The sequence below is a fragment of the Canis lupus genome, chromosome 23, assembly GCF_048164855.1.
Source record: "Canis lupus baileyi chromosome 23, mCanLup2.hap1, whole genome shotgun sequence".
In the NCBI taxonomy this organism is placed as follows: domain Eukaryota; kingdom Metazoa; phylum Chordata; class Mammalia; order Carnivora; family Canidae; genus Canis; species Canis lupus.
Genome location: NC_132860.1, coordinates 38,443,342 through 38,470,424, shown reverse-complemented (window position 1 = coordinate 38,470,424; position 27,083 = coordinate 38,443,342). Strand labels below are relative to the sequence as shown.

Here is a 27,083-nt window from a genome sequence, read left to right as displayed (position 1 = left end):
AGTAACGTTCAACACCTCAACTTTCCAGAAACTTCAAGTCCAAATCCCACAAACTACCTTTCTTCTGTCTACAAAAATTCTTTTCCATCTCTCCAGTGAAAATTTTGGTCATGACACCGTGCCATATGTAAGCCTCAGATAGTGATGTAACGATGTAGAATTTAGGAAATGGGTAAGACGGCGTTTATTCCTAAAACTGGACAAGCTGAAAAAAAAAAATGAAAAAACAACACCCTCCCACAACACTTTGAAGGTTTTAAAAATATACTCAGATATTATTGCCATGCATGATGAAAATCCACATTTGGATAACTCTGAATTGTCGTTTTGCTGACCTTATTGGTATAAACTGAAAACTGAAAATTAATGTCACTTTAGTCATTCCTGGCGACTTACCTAAACACTAGAATGATTACCGAGATCCATTTCGGAGTTTTTAAAAAGAAAAACTCTGATTCCAAAATATCTTAGATTTGCGAAACGACGAGTCCACACCTGAAGCCATGTGTCTTTACCCACCGTTGCCTAAAATCTTCCAGGTCATCCCTCTACTCTAGTAAAACTTTAAAAATAGTAACCGATTCTTCCCATTACAGCAAAGGTGGTTTCCCTCCGACTCATAAGACGACCCTCTCAATTCTGCTCCGGAAGGAAAGCCGCCTGTCAGGGACGCCCCATCCATCCCCACCCACAGGGCAGGGGCAGACCTAAAATCCCATCTTCAGAGGAGTCACCCAAACCCCGTGAAGTTGAAGATGTAACTGCGCTTCCCGTGCTGGACAATCGGTAAGGGTCGAGGAGAGACACGATCCAATTCCTTCTTAAGAGTCGCTAACTCACGCTGGCTCCTCCTTCCAACTTTCTCAGAAAAACCTCTAAGTTGCCTTTTAAACTCCGGGAATCTCAGATCTGCACTCCCCCCGCCAAGCCTCCCAAAGGCCCCCCCGACCTCGCCCGGGGGTCTCAGCGCAGACCCCTCGGGACCCCCGCCCACCACGCTCTCTGAGCCCTCTCTCCTCCGCCAAGTTTCTGCTCGCTCTCGGCCCCCGCTCGAAGTCCCCGTAGAGACAAGTTCGATTTTCTCCTCCCCGCCCGCGTTTTCCTGAGGGTGACACCTCTCCCTCCCCCCACAGCAGCCACCCCGCCCGCCCCCACGCCGACAGTTTAAAAAAGAACTTAAAACTTTCATTCCGGAGTCCCGTCCGCACTGCTCTGGGCTACACTCACATTCTCGTCTCCAGAGAGGTCCGGGTTGCTGTTCTCGTCGCTACTCAGCTTCTGCTTCTTGGCCGCAGGCATGTCTGTTCCCGCCGGCGCTGTCGACACTTCCCTCTCGGACATATTCCTCCGCCTCCCTCCAGGTTCCTGCCGCCTAGGGCGGGGCCTCCGCCACACCGCCGTCAAGCAAGCCCGGCCGGAGCCTGCCGCAAAGTTGCCGCTGCCGCCGCCACCTCCACCGCTCCCCCCACTGTCGCAAACCGCGCCCAGCCGCCGAGGCGGGCGTGCGTGCGACCCCGCCACACTGCTGAAAAAGGGGCGCGCGTGCGCGCCCTCCCGCGCAGCTTCCTGGCTCGTTCCCTTTCCCTGCTCCCGTCTTGCCCTTTTCCCGCCGCCCTCCCGGCAGTTTGCACGGAGAGGTGGGATCCGTTGGCTGTCGAGAGCAGTATTTCGTACGTCCCCTTTCCCCACTGCCGTCTCGAAAAAGAAGAGGCGGAACTCAAAGGGATGCGCCCTCACCCCCTTCCTCCTTCCAAAGACGTTTCAGCCGCAATCGGCCCAATCGTTCGTTCCCCGACCCGCTGCAAGGACTCGAAAGTCTGTGGAATGGACTAGACCACCGATGTTCCAGGGGATGGGGGGAGATACGAGAAGTCACCTCTTGCTTTAGCGGCGTACGCCAAGTGTCCTTAATCTTGAGCTCGGAGGACAATACTCTCGCTTTATTCGGGGGGCTCTGGAAGGTCTAGTGTTTCGCTGTGGATAGGAGTTCGAAAACCGTGCAGTCCCTCTCACTTGCCTCCCCCATCTAGCAAGTGGAAGTTACCGACTCAGACCTGCGCATGCGCCGGGGCGTATTCTCGCGCTGGGTTGTCCAGACCCGCCTCCCGGGGCCCCTCCTCTCCGAAAGCTCGTCGGCCGGACCAGGTAGTCTTCCACCGGGTTTCCGTAGCCCGGGGTGGATTTCAAAGCACCAGCGAGGCGGACTGTCGGGATGCGTCCTAAATTCTTGAGGACTGTCTAAGCCGATGAATATTTATTTTAATCAGTGATGATTCTCACCCACTTGTGCCGATGTTGAGTATCATTTAAATTAGCAACATCCTGCTGTTATGATTCTAGACTCCAAGGAGTCGTATAGTCTAAAGTGCCCTTTTTAACAAGAAATTGTCAAGGCCCTGAACAACGCCAAGGCCTAAAAATCAGTAGTTATCTCCGACTGCGTATGACTGTGATACTTGACGGACAAAATTTTGAGGACACACCAGATACGAGAAAATTTTAGGGAAAGGCAGCAAAACTGTTATACTTCACCAAAATGTTTGTTCACTGTTAGTATATCTGGGCGCTTGACAGGTGTCAAGTAAAATTGGAGAAACTTGTGGATTTGTTAGATGGTTCATTAAGGCACATAAAGAAGCAGCAGGAAAGGAGAACCTTGACAAGAAGTAAAAGTAAAAGCCAGACCCTCACCCCCTTTTTGGTAGATTTTAGTTGGGACTAATCTTTCTGGGCCTCATTGACCTCATCTGTGAAAATGAGGAAATTGGAAGGGACCGGACACTTCCGGAGGACCTACTTGATACTACGTATTTTTTCTTTGTTAGACCTCATTACATCACCCAATGGGTAACCTGTTTAGAGTGTCCCATCCATAAAATTCTTGTGTACTTGAATTACTTCTGCATTATGCCTTAAGAGAGAAGGTCAGTTTCATTATCTGCAGATTGGAAGTCACTCTTCCTTCGGAAACAAGGCGAGAACTTAGTTGAGTATGAAAAAAAAAAAAAAGGAAGGTAAGGCAAAGGCAGGGCACAATAAGAGGTCTTTGCAATGAAGACTCGGGAAAAATAGGAGGCTGAACAAAAATTAAAGTTCAAGTCTTAATAATAAGAATTGCAGGGTCGCCTGGGTGGCTCAGCATTTGCGTATCTGGCCCAGGGTGTGCTCCCGGGGTTCTGGGATCAAGTCCCACATCCGGCTCCCTGCGAGGAGCCTTCTTCTCCCTCTTCCTATGTCTCTGCCTCTCTCTGTCTTTCATGAATAAATACACAAAATAGTTTTTAAAAAATAAGAATTGCAGTTATTTGTTAAACTCTTCTAATATGCCAGGCATTCCTCAGTTAGAAAGAGATGAGATTGGTATGGAGTCAGCAACTGAGAAAGTAAGATGTGCTTAGTGTGACATTTTCATGGGCAGAGACAAACTTCCTGTCTGTTGAGAAGATTGTGAAATTTTGCTCTACAATTAAAGGATAGTCAACTAAAGCATTTACAACCCGAATTACACTGTGTGTCTGGGATCAGTGGGAACTGGAAAGTGGGAGTCAAATTCTGGTCATAAAATTAGGAAAGTTGCTGAACATTTGAATACAGGACACATATGGAAGGAAAATGCCTCTATGTATGCATGTTATCTGTAACAAAGCAAAAATGTTTTTAAAGAGTTATTAAAACTTGGAGGAATATTTTTTAAAAATTTTCTGATGAGTCAGGGATAATGAATGGAAATTAGTTAATGCTCATTAGTGTTAAAAAATTATTCTAACGCTTGTTAAAATAGTAAGGGACTTTATTCAGGACTATTGTAATGGGTATCATGACTATTGCCAATAGAAAAGAGTTAGGGCTCAACTCTGAAATGTAGCAAGCAAGGATGGAGATTTATAATCAGGGAACGGAGTTGGGGGTGAAGGAGTTTAGAACATACCACCCACAATATGCTTCTTTAGTATATCGGTTATTTTGAGCTGAGGTCACTTGAAAAAAAGCCTTTCTCTGAACTCCTCTTATCTGCCTAAAGACAGATCCTCCAAAGGAGCTCAACTGTCATAAATCCCCTACCCAGGAGTTTCATCAACCAGAGAAGATTGACTCTTATCACAGAAGAGGAGACTAGAAGTCACACCACACCCACACCAACTTTGTCACCAACTGTCATATCTCCCATCTATTGTAAGGGATCTTTAAAAAAATAATAATTTACTCTCATCTTTCAAAAAAAAAAATCATTTACTTTCTCTGTGTGAAATACATCTCCCAGCCCCTTCCCCCATTGATGGTATAAGCTCAAGTCTCACTACTTTTTGGGGTATTCACTTTTTGTTCCCTGTGATGCCCCTACGCATGTTATATTAAAATTAATAAATTGTATACCTTTTCTCCTGTTAATCTGCTTGTTATCACTTTATTTCATAGACTCAGTTATCCAACCTAGGAGGGTAAGAGGAAAGGCTTTTCCTCCACTGTGTGAGGGAGAGGGTAGGAGGTAGTGGAAACTTAGTAAAAATAAACATTCAGGGTAGGAGGATTCTTTCTAAACTGACTTGCCAGAGTGATCAGATATCCAGAGTTGGGGAAAAAAATTTGATCAGCTATCAACGGTGGAGATCAAAGGTGAAGATCAAAGACAGGTCCCAAGGACGAGGCCTACTTGAGAAGAGGGCTCAGAGGAGCCTGACTACCATTTGGTCAAGAGGAGAGTCTTTGTGACTAATCTAACATATATAATATATCATGCATCTTACTTGAAGTGCTATCCTCCTGGTATTTCTTAAATACAAAAGACTATTATTAAAAATCATAAATTTCTCGACACTGAATTACTGTGAGGGATTTCAGGAATCATTACAATTGGAGAAGTCTTACCACACACATTTTTACAAATGTGGAAACTATGACTTAGCATAGTTAAACAATTTTCACAAAGACACACAGCTTTTCAAAGTAGCAAAGCTAGGGATCATATTCATATATGATTGGTTGGAAAGCCAAAGCGCTTTTGCCTCAGAATAAAAAACCCAGGCAGCTCTAGATTTATGTAATTTTACTCACAGATCTTGGTCTTCAGACCACATAATCTTTTATACACTATCAAAGAACATTAAAAAGCTACCTAACTTGGGACAGAAAGAAAACAACTAGAGAAACAAGGGAATCCAAATGAAGTCTGGAGTTCACTTAACAGTTATGGATATAGGGATCCCTGGGTGGCGCAGTGGTTTGGTGCCTGCCTTTGGCCCAGGGTGCGATCCTGGAGACCCGGGATCGAATCCCACATCGGGCTCCCTGTGCATGGAGCCTGCTTCTCCCTCTGCCTATGTGTCTGCCTCTCTCTATTTCTCTCTCTGTGACTATCATAAATAAATAAAAATTTAAAAAAAAAACAGTTATGGATATATTTTTGTTTTTTAATTTTGACAAATGTGCCGTGGTAATATAAATGTTAACAACGAGGGAAACGGGTGTACAGGAAGTCTTTATATTATCTTCACAACTTTTCTGTAAAATTATCCCCCACATGCCAAAACCCTATTTTTTCCCCAAATTTTTATTTAAATTCTAATTAGTTAACAAATAGTGAAGGGAAGTCTGAGTGGCTCAGTAGTTGAGCCTCTGCCTTTGGCTCTGGCTGTGAACTCTGAGTGCTGAGATGAGTCCCGCATGGAGCTCCCTGCAGGAAGCCTGCTTCTCCTCCCTCTATGTCTCTGCCTCTCTCTGTGTGTCTCTCATGAATAAATAAATAAATAAAATCTTAAAAAAATAAAAAAAGTATAGTATAATATTAGTTTCAAGAGCAGAATTTAGTAATTCATCACTTACATATAACAGTGATCATCACAAGAGCCCTCCTTAATGCCCTTCACCAGTTTAGCTCATCCCCCAACCACCTTCCTCCATCAACCTTCAGTTTGTTGTCTAACATTAAGAGTCTCTTATGGGTTGCTTCCCTCTCTTTTTTTCAAAAACCCTATTAGAAAAATGTATCTCATATTCAGCTATGGAGAATACCAGTCAGAAATACCCCTTAGCCTTCAAATAAAGGGTTGATTTATTTTGAAAAACTTTCAAAGATCATTTATTTATAAAGAAGATAAATTTTACAGTCTTCCTTATTGTCTTCTAGTATCATGTAAGCTTCAAATCAGGAAATGAGTTTCAAAAGCTGAATTAAATCCTTCCCATTTCAGTTGAAGTCTATTTCTCATTCATTCAAATTTTTTTTGTCTCTTCTGCTTCATAAATAGCAGCTGTTCATCATCACTCATGCACTGTGTAATCATACGCTTGCAGATCCAGTTTTCTATGAACAGAACATCATATGGCTTCTTTGAACATTTTAAAATCAATCAGGAGGAATTTACTGAATGCCATTTATGTGCAAAGCATTATGGTAATTGTGTGTGTGGGGGGGTGGGGATTAAAAAGGGAAAAATGAGACACAGTCCCTGTCTTCAAAAACTCTAATATTCTTCCAGCATTGAAAAATGTCTCATGGAGACTTTCTACCTACATTTTGAGAGTAGCTCTTCCAAGACGGTGCTGGTGCTGGAGTATAGCCATCAGAGTCATGGATTCTTTTTTTTTTTTTTTCTTTTTAAAGATTTTAATTATTTATTCATGAGAGACACAGAAAGAGAGGTAGAGACATAGGCAGAGGGAGAAGCAGACTCCCTGTGGGGAGCCTTATACAGGACTGGATCCCAGGACCTGGGGATCACAAAGTGATGCTCAATCACTGAGCCACCCAGGCCCCCCAGAGTCATGGATTCTCTTGTCAGCTCAGCAATTCTAAGCCTTAGGACCTTGCTTGACTCAGTATAAGCCTGTCCCCAGCCTGCCTCTTCTAAAGGTCTCCAGCTGAGGGAGGGGATGCCTCTTCTCTCTTGGGCGTGTTAGCAGCTTCTGCATACCCATGCCCAACAGCACATCACAGGCTGTCTCTCCAGATCCAGGAGGTAGATGGGGTTTTGCTACCTCATCCCAGCTTTACAAGTGAAGGAAGGAAGTCAGGAAGATAGAGTGAGGAGCGGAGAGCATGTCACCAGGTGTGAGATATTCCTGGACTGAACTTGAATTACTTCTAATCAATAGCTTACATGGCATTCTTCTCTCCAAATGTCCCAAATGTATGTGATCTAATATCTTTGCCTCAATTAAAGTCTTCTGAAAGGAGATGCCCTATCATTACCAATGAGAGCTGTCGAGTTCCTTCATTTCCTGGTTTAGATAAGCTGCCCATTGCCTCAGTTGGCTAACTAAAGCCAAATGGAGCTGCCTCATTTTTCTTCCTCACACTTTTTTATTTTCCTAATGTTTTCTTTCTCTCAGCATGATTCATCTTCTTTTCCAGTTGCTATGGATCTGTATAATATTTCCTTCATCTGTGATTAATACCGACCAGCTGCAATATAAGGCAAAACATAATCTGATTTCCTTGCACTTCCCCAAGATTTTATTTTTATTTTTTTAAAGATTTTATTTATTTATTTATTTATTTATTTATTATTTATTTATTTATTCATGAGAGACACAGAGAGAGAGAGAGGCAGAGACACAGGAAGAGGGAGAAGCAGGCTCCATGCAGGAAGCCCAATGCAGGACTCATCCTGGGTCTCCAGGATCATGCCCTGAAGACGGTGCTAAACCTCTGAGCCACCCAGGCCGCCCATTCCCCAAGATTTTAGATTAATAGTTGAATGATTATATTCCCACACCACTGAAGAAAAACAGGTCAACTCCTCAGAAATGAACTTATGCTCTAAAACGTAAGTGATTTGCATATAAATTATGATCTATCCAATATCTAAATCTAGGTGTCTTTAGGGAAGACTTTTTTAAACCATAAAAGCAGAGGTTGACAAATTACAGCTTGTAGAGGCTGCTTTTAGGCAACCAACGTGAGCAATGGAAACCTGAGTGTGGTAAAAGGGCCCACAGTGATGACCAGGCTGACTCAAACAGGCCCATTAGGTGACCCATGTCTAACCCTAATAAGCCCTAGCTGACTGATCGGTGACTTACACCTGGGCATTAGGCACCAAAAAAGGAAAATCCCATAGGTTCCCATACCTCCCCCTTCACTACAACCTCCCAGCACCTGGCAGACAGTCTCTCCTTTGCTGTCCTGCCTGCTGTCCCCTTGCAGTGTATTCAATAAATTTCTACATCCTTTGCTTGGGTGATTTCTTTCACGGCCTGAGCCGCTGGCCTCCACCTAATTGGGTCACTCCACATTTGGTGGGGAGACTTGGCCAGTTGCTGCACTCCCTGGATTCTCCAGAAATTTCTCAGGCTTTCCCTTGGACCAATTCTAGCACTCCTTGAGGAATTGACAAACTCTGACAGAGACAAGCTCTCAGTGAGCATCTGAAGCCCCAGGGGGAACCAGCTGGACTTGCCTGAAAGGTTGAGGGCTTTCCTCTCTTGCCCTTTGGAAGGACTCTTCCCACCTTTTCCTTTCTCTTCCTGCCTTTCGTCAGTCTAACCCTGCTTATGGGTCAAATGTTTGGTGGCCACCTTTTGGTAAATAAAATTTGAATGGAACACAGCCATTCCTGTTACATATTATTTATGGCTTCTTTTATGCCACAATAGTGGAGCTGACAGAGGTATATGGTTCTCAAAGCCTGAAATATTTGATACCTGGTCTTTCACTGAAAAAGTCTGCTGACCTCTGTCTTAGACAGAGTTTTCCACTTCTGAATAACTACCATGTGGAGAGGTCTCCATCTTTAAATCTCTGTGACATATCCAGAGGCCCTGTAAAATGAACTGCTTACCTGGGGCCTGGGCCCCAGCCCACAACAGAGGGACCCCAGTACTTAGAGGTTTGTTGAGGCAGGGATGAATGCATCTCCTGCAGAGCTGCTGCATGATTTGAGGCAATTTTTTCTAGCTTCCATGGGTCTGTATCTTACTTAGAGAACTGCACGAAATGCTTTCAGTAGAAAAAGATTATTCCATACAGGTATTAAAATATGGTAATTCACCCTCGGACTAGTTATCTCATCTCTGGCCCCTTGTGTAGTCTTCACCGGTTGGCTCTTCCAGCATTTTGTGGCTCCTTCGTCTCTAGCACCTGCATTTCAGGGATGCTCCATGAAGGGGGCAGGAAAGGCCTCTGGCAAGCAAAGCAGCACACATGGAGAGCTAGGAGTGTTCGGTGAAGAGGGCTGGAGGAGAGCTCTGATGGGAGGGGGAGCCAGAGAGGCAGGTTGCCAGCTCAGCCCCCACCTGCAGGAGGACCCCGGGGGCCTTGGATTGAAACTGAACATCTCCAAAACTTGGTACTACATCTCTGAAATGAGATAATAGTGATATCTACTTCATAATATTTTAATACCCCTAGTACAGTACCTGGCATAATACATGGGATCATTTAATATTATTCACATTGCCATTTAAAAAGCATAGTGAAAAAAAAATCCCACAGGAAACCAACTTAAAAAGAGAAAAACATATTACAGCTCTTTATAGACAATGGAACAGATACATGAAGATACTCAGAAGCCATCTTAGGGTAATGGATTATGAGTCATTAAAATTTTTTTTTGTATCTTCCTGCCATTTTACAATTGTCTGCACAGAGCATGGATTTTATTACTAGAAAAGAAAAACCAAAAGGATAACCATGACTGAATTTTTCTTTTTCTTTTTAAATTTTTAAAATTTATTTATTTATGAGAGATACACAGAAAGAGGCAGAGGGAGAAGCAGTCCCTGCAGGGATCCAGATGCAGGACTCGATTCCAGGACTCCAGGATCACGCTCTGGGCCCAAGGCAGATGCTCAACCACTGAGCCACCCAGATGTCCCCATGACTGATTTTTTCAAAGAACTTCCTAGAGGACCAGACAGTGAGCTTGTGGAAGCAGCCCTGGGCCAGTACTACAGGACAAAACACCACCTCAGGGCATGCTCTCGTGCTCTCCGGGGCAGTTACTGGGCAGCTTTGAATTCCCTGCAGTGATCTGCCAAGCAAGAGGTTCTTCTGGCTCAGTTTCTTCATAGTTCTCTCACTAGGAAGCAAAGGGCTCACCTAAGGCAGGCACAGCTCTGCTCTGGCTTGCCGGGCTGTGGGTCTCTGTAGCCAGACCTGCCTTCTTGCCTTGCCAGGGCAGACATAGTGACAGGTTTGTCGTTCTGCTTCTCTCCAGGACTCAGCAGCAAGAAGACCGCCTGGCCCTTCTCTCAGGGTTCTAATGAACTTCCAGAATCACTTCTGATCCCTCACAGAGCCCCTTCTCCAGGACTATGACAACTGACAGAACCAGGGGAGAAAAAGAGAAAGGAACTTGGGTGCTTTTCATGAGGGGGTTGCAGCAAACCCAGGGGAAGGGTGGGTACTGGCATGTAGCAGCTGGTCTCCCAAACAGCAGTGCAGTAGCCTTCCTTGGCCTTGTCCTCCTTGATCGTGTGGAACCTACAGCCTGGGCTGCTGCACTAGTACAGGGAGGGCATCTCTGGGGGCAGCCCACAGCCCACTGTCTGGGCCTTCCTAGCCCCAGGCTGAGTTCTAGCAGTTCCTCTTTGGGTTTGAAGATTTAGGGATCAACTTCCTGAAGTGACTGGGCGTGTCTGGGTCCCCACCTGTACTCACCATTATGATGACCTACACTTAGGAAGTCGCTATCCTGTGCCTCCCTCCACTAGGCCACTCAGAGCACACATGCACTTTGTTCTCTCCTGGTTGATCATTTTTATTCCCCCAAACAAAAATAATTATTTTTTTTCCTAGTTTAAAAAAAATTATGCTACCTGGATGCCTGGATGGCTTAGTCAGTTAAGTGTCCGACTCTTGATCTCAGCTCCGGTCTTGACCTCAGGGTTGTGAGTTCAAGCCCCACATTGGGCTCCATGCTGGGTGTGGAGCCTACTTTAAAAAATAATAATAAACAAAATTTAAAATGATGTTAGGGGCACCTGGGTGGCTCAGTGGTTGAGCGTCTGCCTTTTGGCTCAGGTCATGATCCTAGGGTCCTGGGATCAAGTCCCACATCAGACTCCCTGCAGGGAGTCTGCTTCTTCCTTTGCCTATGTCTCTGCCTCTTTCTCTGTCTCTCTCATGATTAAATAAATAAAATAATAAAATATTTAAAAATGATGTTTAAAAAATCCAATTATTGATGAGATGTGGAAAAAACAAGTCACAGAACAAGGAGTAGAATAGGTTGCATTTTCACTCTTAAAAAATACTAAAAAAGACTGAATTTGATTATATATGCTTAGAAGAAGAAAATCCTGAAGAACATTAACAGTAGTTATATCAGGAAAATAGGATTGATGGAGAAAGAGAGTTTCATTTTTTCTTTACATGCTTCTCTATTGTTTGAATTTCTTATAATAAGCCTGTATTACTTTGTAATTTAAGTAAGTATATAATGAAAAAGGAACATTATCTAACCTCCTTGCCAAATGTCTTATGCATTTAATAGACATTTGCTGATTACCCACTATGTTTAGACACTATTCTAGGTGTTGGGAATACCTGATAACAAGCAAAACCAGACACTTTCCTACTGTCACAGAGTTTACTGTCTAGTGGGGGAAACAAACATTAACCACATAATCACACAGATAATTGTAAAATTACAGCTGTGGTAAGTACTATTAAGGGGAAGTGTAACATCAGGGCTGATGCTAGCCCATAAAGTATCTGTATGCTATTTTTTTAAAAGGTGTCCCAATAGACAGAAACAACCCGGAATAGACATAGCTTAGCAAGCAGACCATGCCTTTGATGAAGTAGAAAAAGGCAACCCTTCTTCCAGATTGACACAGCCCAGCTCCACAGTCAAGGCTTTGTGAGTGTAGCACAAACTGGATTTCATCTACTATCATTTCAGCTGGGAACCTTTACTTAGGTGAACAACATGCAGAAAGGTACCCAGGAGCCCTACAAAAGGTTCCATGGACATATAAAAAGTGATATTTGAGAAAGTTTCTCTGAGGAACAGACAGAAGATGAGAGATGAAAGAAGAATGGGATTTTTTTTAACTTTTTTAAAGGATTTTATTTATTTATTCATGAGAGACAGAGAGAGAGAGAGAGAGAGAGAGAGAAAGAGAGGCAGAGGGAGAAGCAGGCTCCATGCAGGGAGCCCAACATGGGACTCAACCCCGGGTCTCCAAGATCAGGCCCTGGGCTGAAGGTGGCACTAAACCGCTGAGCCACCAGGGCTCCCCAGAGGAATGGGATTTAAACAGGTGAAAGGGAGGAAGGACAAACATTCCTAGGGAATGGTAACAGCATGTGCAAAGGCCCTGGGGCAGGATAGAAATATATGCCTTTGGGAAACTGAAAGGACATTGTTGGTGAAGGACTGAAAAAGTGACAGGCACAGTGGTAACAGTTCAGTCTAGAAAAGTGGGTAGGAGATCAGATCTCACAGGACCCTGTAGACCATCTTAAGACTGCCATGCAAAAAAATCTCCTGCTGATAAGACTTATCAGAAGGAATTAAAATGGCAATACTTTTTTTTAACTTTTTGTTAGTATTTCACTTCAGAATACAGTTCAGTGAGGTTTTTGTTTTGTTTTTTTTTTTAAGAAGGCTCCATGCGTGGAGCCCAACATGGAGTTTGGACACATGATCCTGAGATCAAGACCTGAACTGAGATCAAGAATCGGATGCTTAACCAACTGAGCCACCCAGGCATCCCCAGGTTGATGAGTTTTGACATAGGCATACTCCTATAATCTATATCTAATCAAGACATAGAACTCCATGTGCATTTCTAACAAACTCAAGGTGATGTCCATGCTGCTGATTCAAAGATCACACTTTGAGAATCACTGGTCTAGATGATAAAATGAGAAATGGCTCATAAATAGTTTCTAGACATTTATCTATTTATTCAGTAAACATTTTCTTTAAGTACCTGTTGTTTGCCAGGCATTGCTAGGAATTCAAAAATGATTAAAACTTCATTCCTCTCCTCTAGTAACTTATAGTCAGGTAGGGGAGACAGAGGTAAGCCAAACGGGTATTTCTAGCTGTCTTAGAAAGTCTGCTCACTAAATAATGGAAAAACATTTTTAAAAAATATTTTATTTATTTATTTGACACAGAAAAAAAGTACAAGCAAGGGGAGCAGCAGGCAGAGAGCAAGGGAGAAGAAGACTCCCCACTGAGCAGAGAGCCCGATATGGAGCTCCATCCCAGGATCCCGGGATCACGACCTGAGCTGAAGGCAGACGCCCAACCTACTGAGTAGGTAGGTAGTAGGTGCCAACCCAGGCACTCCACAAATAAAATCACTAAGAATCACTAAGAATCACTAAGAATAAAAGCAAGGCTTTATAATCGGTCTTACCCTAGACAGAGGATTCCTCACCGCCACACTGAATGCAAACATGATAAGTAAGATCTACTTTATTGTTTTCCATTGGTCTAGTACTGTACAAAGTGCTTCCCATGAAGCTTGACGTTTAATCCTCTCAATGACTCTATGAAGCTAGGATCATCTTGTCTACATTTTACAGATTAGGCAACTGTATAGTCCAGAGAAGTTAAGGGACTAGACAAAGGCCATTCAACAAGTAAGTGAAATAATCAGAATTCAACCCCAGATCTGGTTGACCCAAGTGCTGGTCCTTTTAGTCACTAACACTTGCAGCTTTTTAGAAGAAATGAACCTTCATAAATCTTTTTTAGTGCTAAAAATACTAACAAATCCTACAGTAGAAATATTCAACACAGATTACAGTTCTATGGTAGGACAGGTAGGACAGCAAATAATCTTAACTAGGTGAAAATATGTGAAGTCTTCATGAGGAGGTGGGAATTAGCTTGGAAAATAAATTTTTGTCAGAGTTTCCCTAATGAAGTCTGAGAGGCAGAGATAATCCAGTGGATGCAAATGCTGTCTTCCAAACACTAAAAAAGCACACTCTATTGTGGATGAGGGAAAGTTTTTTGAGATCAATTATAGTCTGCATGCAATTTCCCTAGTGATTATACAGTGCTTTTGCTTACTAAGTACTACCTTATGATTACCATTTCAACTTTCTGGTTTTCTTGATAACAGGAAGAAAGTGCCCTAATGAGTGGACATTTGTATTTTAGTCACTGGAGAGGAATATTCCACAGCATCACTTTAATACTTGGGTATACAGTTTGTAAATAGATACCTTGTTCATTTGGAAGGCGCCAGATCGTGAAATGCCATTGGTCTGTATGTAGTGGGTGGCCAAAGAGTTTTCTCTTTTGCAGACATCAGTGGGTAAGACTGGAGACAGGGAAGTGAGCTCCAAGGTGACCACAACACAGGAAACCTAGATCTAAGGCAATGCCAATGAAGATGGGTGGAAAGTAAGGGGTTGTTTCCAGAGGTATTTAAGAAATATAACCAGGGCACCTGTGTGGCTCAATCAGCAGAGTGTCCAACTCTTGGTTTCAGCTCAGATTATGATATCAGGGTCGTAGGATTGAGCCCCATGTTGGGCTCTGCCCTCAGCACAGAGTCTGCTTGTCTGTTTCCCTCTTCCTCAGCACCACCAATACCGCCTCACTGCGTGCCTGTGCTCTCTTTCTCATAAATAAATAAATAAATAAATAAATAAATAAATAAATAAATAATAAAATCTTGAAGAAAAAAAAGAAATATAACCAACAAGACTCAGTAATTCATGGAATGTGAGGAGTGAAGAGAGAGGCATAGTATGACTCAGGTTTAGAGTCGGGCTGACTTCCTGGATGGTGTTATCTCTAAATAAGATAGGGAACAGAGGAGGAGAAGAAGGTGGAATTTTTAGCTTTTAGCGTTGAGCAGATAGACATGTAATTTTATTTCTCCCCAAAACTAAATATAGTCTTCAAGGGCAAATGCAAATGACAATGGTCTATTACTAGTGTAAGGGAAGAGTTAGCTCAAAAAAATGGAGATAATTCTGATGTCTTGTTCTTTCCAAAGAGTTTTGTGTGCATTAAATAAGACAATATGTGTGGAATAGCTTGAAACATTATTGCATGGAAAAAGGTTAAATGATAATTTTGACTTTTGAAATAAAAGATTGCTCGTTTTAAAAATCACCAGCCTTGATTTTAAAAATAGTATCATTTTATATGCAATTTTCTCCTAATACAACCTTGAAAAAACAGTATGAAGAAAAAGGTAATTATGATTAGAAGTGATTATCTTCTGAGACTCTCAGGGCCCTTTTCGAATGTAAATCAAAACCAGGAATGTCCCAGGGCCCCTGGGTAGCTCAGTCAGTTAAGCATCTGCCTTTGGCTCAGGTTAAGATCTTGGGGTTCTGGGATTGAGCCTGGGGTTGTGCTCCCTGCAGCAGGGAGTCTGCTTCTCCCTCTCCTTTGTCCCTGTCCCCACTGGTGTGCGCATGTGCATGCTCTCTCCCTCTCAAATAAATAAACTTCTTTTTTTTTTTATTTTTTTACTTTTTATTTACTTATGATAGGCACACAGTGAGAGAGAGAGGCAGAGACACAGGCAGAGGGAGAAGCAGGCTCTATGAGGGGAGCCTGATGTGGGACTTGATCCTGGACTCCGGGATCACGCCCTGGGCCAAAGGCAGGTGCTTAACTGCTGAGCCACCAGGTGTCCCTAGTTCAACTTTTAAAATTCTTTTTGTCTTAGTGTTTTCAAATATGTTTACATTACTGGTTTGCTTTTTTATTATTTTATTTTATTTATTATTTTTTTAGGATTTTATTTATTTATTCATGAGAGACACAGAGAGAGAGAGAGGCAGAGACATAGGCAGAGGGAGAAGCATGCTCCATGCAGGAAGCCTGATGTGGGACTCGATCCCAGGTCTCCAGGATCAGGCCCTGGGCTGAAGGCGACACTAAGCTGCTGAGCTACCGGGGCTGCCCTGGTTTGCTTTTTTAAAGATTTTATTTATTTGAAGGACGCCTGGGTGCCTCAGTGGTTGAGCATCTGCCTTCGGCTCAGGGCGTGATCCCAAGTCCCACATCGGGGCTCCCTCCAGGGAGCCTGCTTCTCCCTCTGCCTGTGTCTCTGCCTCTCTCTCTGTTTCTCATGAATAAATAAATAAATAAAATCTTTAAAATAAAATAAAAAGTGGAACTAATAATTAACATACATCAAAGCCTTGCTACATGCAAGGTACACTACGATTTATTTCATTTAATCTTCACAACATCCTTGCTCCTCTATTTTACAGATGGAGGAAGATGAAGTGGAGAAATGAAATTACTAGCTCAGCACAGAGTTGTTAAGTGCTGGAGTTGGGTATGACCGCACACAGCCTAGCTATGTGTGTTGAACTCTTCAACCTTGTACCGTATGGCTTCCTACTGTGTCATCAGCATGTTTATCCCTGGGTGGATTGACCTGCATGTATTCTTTCTTTCTTTCTACTTCTCTGTATTTCTAGTAATAAGCATACCTTACTTTGAGGTTAAGAGAAAAAGGTTATTTTAATTTAGAAAGCAATCAGATAAGTGAGTTTATTTTAAATAGCCCAATGCTCATTCATTCCCTGAAAAGAACACTTCTGTATCTAATTTCGATTTGGAGCATTATGTACACTACTGTTGGAAGACCAAGTTTTGTCTGGTGCATGGTTCATAATGTGTGCTTAAGTCTCTGAAAAATAGACTGCAGTTATTCTTGGGTTAATTAACTGTCATTATCTTAGAGTCTGGAATTTTACAGATAAATGTGCAATACTGAAATAAAACTTAAGCTGTCAAAGCCAGAGAAAAAGGAGTATGGGGTTTTATTTATTTATTTATTTTTTAACATTTGTAACCTTTACATTATCTGAAAAATTGTTAAGCAAGCTTAAGAAATTCGCCACTATCTACAAGTTAAAGTCAGCCCTAACAAACAGCCCTGAGATCTGATGTTTAAAAGAAATGTGAGGTTAGTCCCTTCGAAGTGCAAAACTGCATTTCTAATTCTCTTTGTGAATATTTGGTTTTCCTTTTTCCCGTGTTCATATTGGTTTGTTATTGTATGATGTCTCAGGAGCATTAGTTTGTTGGATCAGATAGTGCTCTTTTTGTTGGAATAAGGCAACATCAGGGATGTTTTCTGTTGAAAGGATAATTAGATTAAATTACATGGACTTTGCAAAATAACATGAGGCACTTAAAGGGAAACAATAAATAAAACAAAACAAAAACCCCTCTAAAACAGGTTACGCTTGGATTCACTGAACTTGACGCTAATAATTTGCCATTGATGCATATAACCAAGGCCCGGAAAGAAATATACTTAATGCAAATATACTTTATACAAAAATGACTTCTTGCTTTGGGTTTGAAGATATGTATGTATTTTAAAGTGTCTGTGAGAGAACCTTGAATAGGTTTTAGGTACACAGCAGTTTTTTTCCAAATGAATATGAGTAACAATAAATGCTTTTAAAAAGGGAATAGGAACTAAATTAGAAATTGTACCTACTGTTTATTCCAACTTGGGTTCTTACTTTATTTTATTTCAATAGAAAAGGTGACTTCTGGTTTTTAGAACAGAGACTTGATGGAGCCAAGTTCAAGCATCCAGATGGCTCATAGCGACAATTGCTAAATGAGAATTTTGTTAAGTGTAAGTGAATCAGAAACATAGGGATTATGTGCATATGAGGTTAAAAGCGCTCCTCAAAGTGCACAGAAGTTTAAATGTGCAGAGGAAAGATGCTCAGTAAATTGCTCAGGGCCATTCTAAAATGCACATACTTGAAATATTTAAGATTTGAGGTGTTCATTAATGAAACCATGGCTATCCATCCCGATGTGGGACTCAATCCTGGGACTCTGGGATCACACCCTGAGCCAGAGGCAGACCGTCAAATGCTGAGTCACCCAGGCATTCCTTCAGTCCATTTTTTAAAAACTTGTTTGCCCTTTCTTAATGAGTTGTAAGAGCTCTTTATGTATTCTAGATATAAATCCTTTGGCAGATGTACATAAAATGTTTCCTATAATCTATGACTATCTTTTCACTTTATTAATGATATCTCTTAAGTTTTTAGTTTTGATGAAGTTCAAATTATTGATTGTAAAAATGATCTCTTCTTTTTCGGTTCTGAGGTCACAAAGATTTTTCTTCTATGTTTCCTTCTCAAAGTTTCATTGTTTTAGCTTTTACATTTAGATCCATATGACATTCTTGAGTTAATCTCTATGTATAATGTGAGATGAAGATTGAGGTTTAATTTTCTTTTTTCCATATATATATCCAGTGGTTCTAATATCATCTATTGGAAAGACTTTTCTTTCCCCATTAAATGCCTTGGCAACTTTGTCAAAAATCAACTGACAACCTATGTATGGTTCTTTGTCCAGGCTTTCTATATTATTTTGTTGATCTGTACATCTATTCTTTCACCAGTACAACACTGTCTTCATTACTGAAGCTTTACAGTGAATCTTATTTGTCCTGAACTCTGTTTTTTTTTTCATATGCTTCTTATGTCATTCAAATGTTTCTCCCAGGGGCACCTGGGTGGCTCAGTGGTTGAGTGCCTTCAGCTCAGATCACTCAGGGAGTGATCCCTGAGTCCTGGGATCAAGCCTCTCATCAGGCTCCCTGGAGGGAGTCTGCTTCTCCCTCTGCCTATGTCTCTGCCTCTCTCTGTGTGTCTCCCATGAAGAAATAAATAAAATTTTAAAAAATAAATAAATAAATGTTTATCCCAAAGATGATCCTACTTACCAGGACCAAGCACAATCTTGTTTCCTTTCATACCCCTGATGCCTTACAATATCTATAAAAGCTATAAAAATAAAGGATCATGCTATCCCTACTCTTGTTATTTCTATTTTCTTCCCTGCCCCAGGAGACCACTCTGTGCTTTGACTAGGAGACTCTTTGACTTATCAATGGCAAAAACTTGTGTGTTTTTTTTTAATGATTTTATTTTTTATGTAATCTCTATACCCAACATGGGGCTTGAACTCAAAACATCGAGATCAAGAGTCACGTGCTCTTCTGACTGAGTCAGGCTTGCACCCCTAAAACTTCTTTTTAATAAGATTTTTTTGTTTTGTTTTGTTTTTAAAGATTTTATTTATTTATTCATGAGAGACACACAGAGAGAGAGAGGCAGAGACACAGGCAGAGGGAGAAGCAGGCTCCATGCAGGGATCCCGATGTGGGACTCAATCCCAGGTCTCCAGGAACACACCCTGGGCCAAAGGCAGGCACTAAACCGTTGAGCCACCTGGACTGGGGTGTGGGGGTAGGGCAAAGAGCAAGAGAATCACTCCACGCTGAGCACAGAGCCTGATGCAGGGCTTGATCCCCAAACCCTGAGATCACGACCTGAGCTGAAATCAAGAGTTGGACGCTCAACTGGCTGAACCACCCAAGCACCTCCCTAAAACTTGGTTTTAATAGACAATATAGAAGGTCATGAGATGGGTAAATGGGGTAGTTGTACACATGCTCAGGTGAATTGCAAAAAAGAGATTCCTGTATAATGTTACAAAGATTATTCTGGGATGAAAATTATAATAGATGAAACATATCCTTATTATCCATAAGCTAAGTCTAAACTTGTTTAGCTGGCATTCTTGTTTCCTAAAGACTTCTTCATATATATGATGCTCCAGGAAAACTGCTCATTACTATGTTCTATAGCTTCCTCACCTCTATGCTCTGATGCTGCCATCACTTGAATGCCTTTCCCCCTTCATCTTAGAATATCTAAATTTTCTCCTTCCACAAAGCCTTTTGCAATCTTCTCAACCAGGAGTAATTGTGCCTTTTCTAGAAATCTCATAACACTAATTTTTATCTCTCTATTGTATTTATCTTAGTAATATAATAGCTTACATTTACTGATTACTACGTGACAGACATTGTGCTTAGTATTTAACATACATTATCATTTTTAATCATTATAAAAACATGATAAGGTAAACATTATTATGATATAATTGACAGATGAAGAAATTGAGTCACAATGAGATTAAGTAATGTACTCAAGGCCACATGATTAGTAAATTTTAGTGTTAAGATTCTGACTAAGTTCTGACTCCAGAGTCTGTGTTCCTGACTCATATGCTGTTCTGTTCCAAATAGTGCCTATGTTGCTGGCCTCTCTCAGAAACTCTGGGATACTACCAAAGGATATCAATAGACCTGTTTGCACATGGCCAACTAGTACACTGGAAGAGATGGTGAAGACTTTAGCATTGCTTGTGAGGCCCCAGAGATATCATAATTTAAAACCCTTGAACATAAAAAGAGGTAGGAAGACTCGCTGCAGTTTCTGGTGAGTGTGCCTCACATGGGATGGGAAGTGACACTTTTCTTTGCCTCTTGATACAAGTTCTGTGAGTAAGGTTTTGAGTTGGCACAGTTGGTGTCTCTAAAATAGCCTTCCCTTCCAGTCCTTGGGGAATTTGGTAAAACTTCTTTGTCCAAAAAAGATACAAAATAGGAAGAGCTAGACTACTTTTTGGTCTTTCTTTTTAAAAATATGATTTGTTTTGAATAATGAAAGTAACACATGTACATTTTGTATAATTTGGAAAATACAAGAAAACCACAAGGAAGAAAACTCTTCTATAGTTCTACCACTCAAAGGTAACCACAATTAATATTTGTGCCTTCTATTCTTCTAATCCTTTTCTGTGGATTCACATGAATATATGTGTATATTGGAAAATGTAATGATATCACATTATGGTTTTGTAAGTAATTTTTACAACAACATAGGGTGAATATCTTCCTAAAATATCATTTTAATGGCTCCATAGTAATACATCATAAGAATATCCATAATGTAATTAAGCACACCTCAATTGTTCAGCATTTAAATAGTTTCTGATTTTTTTTAAGATTTTATTTATTTATTCATGAGAGACACAGAGAGAGGAAGAGACATAGGCAGAGGGAGAAGGCTCCATACAGGGAGCCCGATGTGGGATTTGATCCTAGGACTCCAGGATCCTGCCCTGGGCTGAAGGCAGGCATTAGACCGGTGAGCCACCCAGGGATCCCTAGTTTCTGAATTTATGCAGATACATGTTTATATCCATCTGGGATTGTTTCCTGAAGGGGGAGAGAAGCTAAATCATTCATGCAAAGTTACATTTCACCCTGGTAAAGTTGTACAAGTTAACACACAATGGAGTTAGGTTACTATTTGATGACTAAAAGATCTGTAACCCCGCAGGGGCCAGATCCTGAAAGGGCTGCCAGAATTGCAGGGGAAGACCCCTCCACTGAGAGCAGGAAGAGGAGGAGTTCCAGGCAACAATGAGAAAATACCAACCAAGCTTTTCGATTTTCATTCCAGAATGCTAACATTGAAAAAAAAATTAAAAAGAACACTAACTTTGCCATATGCTACCTGTTTCTTGGTCTATACCTCAAAGTCCATGGATCAACAACACAAAATACATGTACTTCAAGTTCTCAACAGAAATGTTAGGTTTAACCTAGCTAATTAACTGTGCCACAGCCCCACCCCAGGCTGGATTATTTGTGGGCAGAATCCATTTCTGATTCATCTCGATATCCTCAGTGCCTTCACACTCAATAAATATTTTCTGAATGAATGAAATCAATTCTATGTTTACTATCCTAACTTTATTGATTTTCTTGAAGACTTTAAAGAAGGTGAGCTCCTGGGATGCCTGGGTGGTTCAGCTGTTGAGCTTCTGCCTTTGGCTCAGGGCGGGATCTTGGAGACCCAGGATCAAGTCCCACATCAGGCTCCCTGCATGGAGTCTGCTTCTCTCTCTGCCTATGTCTCTGCCTCTCTCTCTCTCTGTATCTCTCATGAATACATAAATAAAATCTTAAAAAGGAAGAAGAAGAAGAAGAAGAGGAAGGAGAAGGAGAAGAAGAAGAAGGTGAGCTCCTGGAGTTATCACAGGGACTGAGATTTTACCTGGGGTGAGAAGAGAATTGGAGCAACTGAAACCACTTTGACAGGTTGGAGCTTCTAGGCAGAGATCTCCTGCACAGGCTCACTAATACACCTAAGTAAAGAGATCTTGAAATAATCATATTCAAACCTACATTTGGAATCTATTCAATTGCAACACACTTGCATAACCTGGCTTTATAGTATACATATCAAAGTTTTTTAGAAAATCCCTGTTCTTATCAGCAGGAGAAATGTACTCTTTTAACAAGATTTGTTGTTGAAACTTGGTGACCAAGTTCTATTCTTTCAGGTGAGATTCCAGTAAAACAGTTTTCACTATAAAAAGATGGATTATAGTGAAACATTTTCCAAGCTTTTGTGGGCCCATAATAATAATAATAATACTCTTTTGCCAATATCCACTATAAAAAATGTTTTGCCAATATCTACTTATCTCTAACACTCATTCATGTCATACTCCTGAAAACCACCTAGAATATTTGCCTGAGCCAGTTCATTTGCATAAAATAAAGAACATTATGTGGGGCAGAGCAAGTCCTTAAGAAGTCCCATAGTTTTTCTCTCTAATGATTATAGTACTGAAAAGATACTATTTGGTTTCTGATGCCTTTATTATGAAAGTCCTGAGTAAGTGGACCCTTATGCAAACAAATAGTTAATGTCTCCTTGCCTGTGAATGCTAAAGGATGGGGTTGCGGTTTTAGGTAAGTTTTAATAAAGACTGGAGCTTTAAGTAACGTGTTTTTTAAACTTCTCTGAGCCTTATTTCCTATTGTGTAAAAAGCATGGGACTACGGAGAGTTGCAGAAGGTTGGTTGTACTCGTATCATTTCTTTCCTATTTCTGCTTTCTTGGCTTTGCTAGTCTGCGAATCATTAAGAAATTTGGAGCCAGCAAGGTAGAATGAAGATCTGTGGAATTTGGGGAAGGCTAGTGTTAAAGTCCTAGCTCTGCTACTTAACAACTGTGAAATCTTGGGTCAGTCCTCTAAATGAGCTTAATTAAGTTACCTAGAATATGGAATTGTTTGAGCTTCAAATAAGATAAAATTACTTGAATCCTTGTTGTGCCAGTTTATTTAATTTTTGAATGTTCATAAAAGGCCGTTTCTTCTTTGGTTGGCTCCTCTTCTTCCATGTATTACTTATCTGCCTCCTTTTCTTAGAGTTTTGCCATATCTTCCTTTTGTTGTATCAGTGAGTATGTAACCCTCAGGTGACCTATTCTATTCTCACAGCTTCAGCTATTAAATATATGTTGACGTCTGCTGTTGGTATGTAGCACTGTCGTTGAGCTTTAAGATCTGTGTGTCTTACTGCCTATTGGACAAAACTACCTCAAGAGGTCAAGGTCAAATGTTCAAAATTCAACTGTCTTTCTCCCTATGCTTGCTCCTTCCTGTCTTGGTGATTAATACCACTATCTACCAGTGGACCCACTCAGAAACCTGGTATTCATCTTAGATTCTGCTCATTCAATCACACTTTTACTCAAGAAGTCCAAAGTATTGTAGATTTTACTCTCTAATAGTTGTTTAACATCTTATCTCCTCCTCTTCATTCCCACTGCTGTCACCTAGTTAAAATCCTCATAAATTATTTCCTGAGGGGTGCCTGGGTGGCTCAGTCAGTTAAGCATCTGCCTTCAGCTCAGGTCATGATCCTAGGGTCCTGGGGCTTGGTCCGGCTCCTTGCTCAGCAGGGAGTCTTCTCCTGTTCACTCTGCCACTCCACCTGTTTGTGCGCTCTCACTCTCTCTCTCAAATAAATAAATAAATAAAATCTTTTAAAAAATTATTTTGTGGATTACTTGAATGCCCTGCCTTCCAATCTTCCTGCCTCTTTTCTGGTTCCCTTTAATCTATTCTCATTGTTGTTACAATAAGTTTTCTTTTTTTAAAAAAAGATTTTATTTATTCATGCATGAGAGACAGACAGAGAGAGAGAAAGAGAGAGGCAGAGACACAGGCAGAAGGAGAAGTAGGCTCCATGCAAGAAGCCCAACGCGGGACTCAATCCCGGGACTCCAGAATCACACCCTGGGCCAAAGGCAGGGGCCAAACCACTGAGCCACCCAGGGATCCCCACAATAAGTTTTCTAAAACAGAAGTATAGTTATATTATCATTCTGCTTAAAACCAGTCAATGGCTCTGTCTATCTTTCCAGAGAAGATTAAATTCCTTAGGTTATCCCATGAGACTCTTTATGATCCCATTAATTTTGAATTCAGTTTTGTTGCTGTTCATCCCACCACATTTACCTTCTTTCCAGACACAGATTCTTCTCTATGTATCAACAAGTTCATTTCCAAGTGTTCTTAGGTTCATTTGTTCCCAAGCCCATCAGGACCAAGAGATGTTTAGGCTTGCAGGCTTAGGATGCAGTTTCACCAAATAGATTCTTTGGAGACTTCAAACAAGACAGATGAATTGTTTATAATAACAAAAGACTACAATATAAATCCATCAATGGAGTATTGATTATATAAGTTATGATATATCTTTATATGTAGCTTTTAAAATTAATAAAAAGGGCACCTGAGTGGCTCAGTCAGTTGAGCGTCTGCCTTCGGCTCGGGTCATGATCCCAGGGTTTCAGCCCCCATTGGGCTTCCTGCTCAGTGGGGAGTCTGCTTCCCCCTCTGTCCCTCTCCCTCAGTTCATGCTCTTTCACTTTCTCTCTGAAATAAATAAATAAAATCTTAAAAAATAAACAAGTAAATAAGTAAGTGAAAATGAATAAAGAGTATCTACATGAACTAATATAGAATAATCTCCAAAACACTTAAATAGGAAAAAAATTGCAGAAATTAGTGTATATTACGCATTAATTTATTTGAAAGGAAATATAAGAAACTTTTTTTTATTTTTTTGAGTAAATTCTATCCCCAACGTGGGGCTTGAACTCACAACTCCAAGATCAAAAGTTGCATGCTCTGCCCACTGAGCCAGCTAGGTGCCCCTATAACTCTTAATAATGATCACCTCTAGGTAGAAGTCACAGTCTAGGGAGGAAGGAAGACTTGTTTAGCACTGTATATCTTTTTACACTATTTGAATTTTTAAACACTTACAGTTATTGCTTAAAAAACCAATTCATGGGACGCCTGGGTGGCTCAGTAGTTAAGTGCTTGCCTTTGGCCCAGGGCATGATCCTGGAGTCCCAGGATCGAGTCCCACATCTGGCTTCCTGCATGGAGCCTGCTTCTCTCTCTCTGCCTATGTCTCTGCCTCTCTCATGAATAAGTAGATAAAATCTTTAAAAAAAATTCATTTGTCTTTAAAATCACAAATCCGGTATGCTCTTTTCTCCTACCTTCTGTACAATCTATGGGCTACCTTCTCCTAACACCCTGAACATATGTTGAGGTAGGTGGTCCTGCTCTTTGGGGTTGGCTGCAAGTATAGAAAACTCCTTGGCAGCCACGACGTCCTTAAAAGTGAAATTTTAACTGTGGCTGTTTCCGAAGTTTCAGGAGCAGTGGTTTTCCCATGTCCAGCCTTGAAGTTCCTAAATAAATGGTTGTATTTCCAGAATTAACTTTATTTAGGTATCTGACATTGTTCTCCCTCCTCCATACACATACACATAAAGCCTTTCATTCTGACCATGACTTTCGTCTTGCTCATTATTTTTGATGGCATAGGTGTGTGCATGATGATGCAATGACTGGATCATTGTTCTTCAGAACTGTCGTTATCACTGAAACGATTTATCCTATAAGTATGTACATTTGCCATTTCCAATTGTGTACTACATCTATTTTTGTTTTTATACTAATTGCATGTCTCTTCCTACTAACACTATTAATGTTAATAACAGCTGCATCTGTTTTAACTTCTCAAAAACATTTGTAATTTTTGTAAAACACTGAAAACCAAAAGCAAATACATCAAACATACAAAGATCAAGGTAACAAAGTGATGGTCAGCAGACTGAATTCAGCCTGCATTAAGTTTTTTGTTTGGCCTGCATAGAACTTTAAAAATGTGAATTTGTTCTCAGAATTTCAAAGTTGAAGGAGGTCTGGTTTGCCTTAAGAGAGCAAAGGCACAGCAGCACTGAGACCACATTCTGGCCAAGTAAAATCAGCGAAAGCCCGAGGCTGCTCATTTCCGTAGCTGGACACAGTTCACCTCACACCTCACACTCCAGTTTACCTCAGACCCTATCCTGCCAGTTGTACTCACGGTAGGTATTTGAGTTTGCCATACTGCAAGGTAAGATATTAATTAAATGGATTAAAGAATAACCCAATGGAATAATTAAATGGATTAAGGAATAACCCAGTGAACCTGTGACCAGGACTGAAATTACCTCACCTGACCACTAACTCCTTCTGGCATGTCTGAAAGAGTTGATGAGTCTTTGCTTGGAAGCAGAGCTTTGTATTTATGAATGTTCATAAATAGAAAGTATTTGAGTAAAGATATGTAGTGAATTACTTGTAGTTTACTGATTAGGCTGAGAGCTCTTTCATACATGTTTCCTTTTGCTTAAAATACCCTCTTCTAAAAATTAAAAAAAAAAAAATACCCTCTTCTTCCTAATTCATCCTTTTCTCTTAGCTCATCCTTCAAAATTAGCTTCCTGGGAAACCTTCCCCAATCCCCCAACCTGACTTGGTTGCCCTTTCCCCCACACTTCTGTAGAATCCTTCTTTTATCTTAGTCTCTAATTATAGATTTTGGTCTAAAATTTGTTCCATGATCTTTTGTTTGAGCAAGATTGGGAACTTCTTGAGGGCAGGGTATGCGTTGAGTTTTATTCATATCCTACAGACGTCTTTTAACTTCATCGTAGAGGTCTCCTATATGCCCTATCAGGCATGCAGAAAGCTTTCAACAAACACTGGAGGGAATGAATGATTGAATGATTCCATCAATAGATTGTATATAATTTGCCTTCTGTTACACTGTCAGTAACAATTTACTTTAGTGGTCAACTTATTTATAGTTTGTGTTGGAAAATGTTTTTTGATTTAAGTGTTGAAGAATAGGAGAAACAAAGAGAGTTCAGGTCTAAACTCATAAGTCTTGTGTGGGACCCAAGGTTGTTAAAAGACATTCACTTGGGATGCCTGGATGGCTCAGCAGTTGAACATCTGCCTTTGGCTCAGGGCGTGATCCCCAAGTCCCGGGATCGAGTCCCACATCAGGCTTCCTGCACGAAGCCGGCTTCTCCCTCTGCCTGTGTCTCTGCCTTTCTCTCTCTCTCTCTCTCTCTTTCTCTCTCTCTCTCT

General features: G+C 41.0%; 1 protein-coding gene and 2 long non-coding RNA genes across 5 annotated transcripts in view; 1 reads left to right on the top strand and 2 right to left on the bottom strand.

Annotated features, from left to right (window-relative positions):
• EED (embryonic ectoderm development) overlaps positions 1-2,028 on the bottom strand; it is a 29,893-nt gene extending 27,865 nt beyond the window's left edge. Inside the window, exon 1 of one of the 2 annotated variants that reach the window (XM_072794940.1) lies at positions 1,228-2,028. In XM_072794940.1, coding sequence (XP_072651041.1) covers positions 1,228-1,341 — 114 coding nt within the window. In that variant the 5' untranslated portion in view covers positions 1,342-2,028. The remainder of the gene's footprint in view (positions 1-1,227) is intronic. The other variant, XM_072794941.1, reaches the window with a different exon arrangement.
• Positions 1,233-4,389, top strand: LOC140615110 (uncharacterized). Its single transcript, XR_012015786.1, has 2 exons — positions 1,233-2,145; positions 4,022-4,389. It is a non-coding gene; the product is annotated as an uncharacterized lncRNA (long non-coding RNA).
• Positions 4,390-9,688: 5,299 nt separating this feature from the next.
• Positions 9,689-27,083, bottom strand: part of LOC140615105 (uncharacterized) — a 140,884-nt gene continuing 123,489 nt past the window's right edge. For both annotated transcript variants that reach the window (XR_012015779.1, XR_012015780.1), the window contains 4 exons: positions 24,379-24,521; positions 24,102-24,250; positions 10,759-10,876; positions 9,689-10,261 (listed from right to left, as the gene is read on the bottom strand). This is a non-coding gene — a long non-coding RNA (uncharacterized lncRNA). The remainder of the gene's footprint in view (positions 10,262-10,758; positions 10,877-24,101; positions 24,251-24,378; positions 24,522-27,083) is intronic.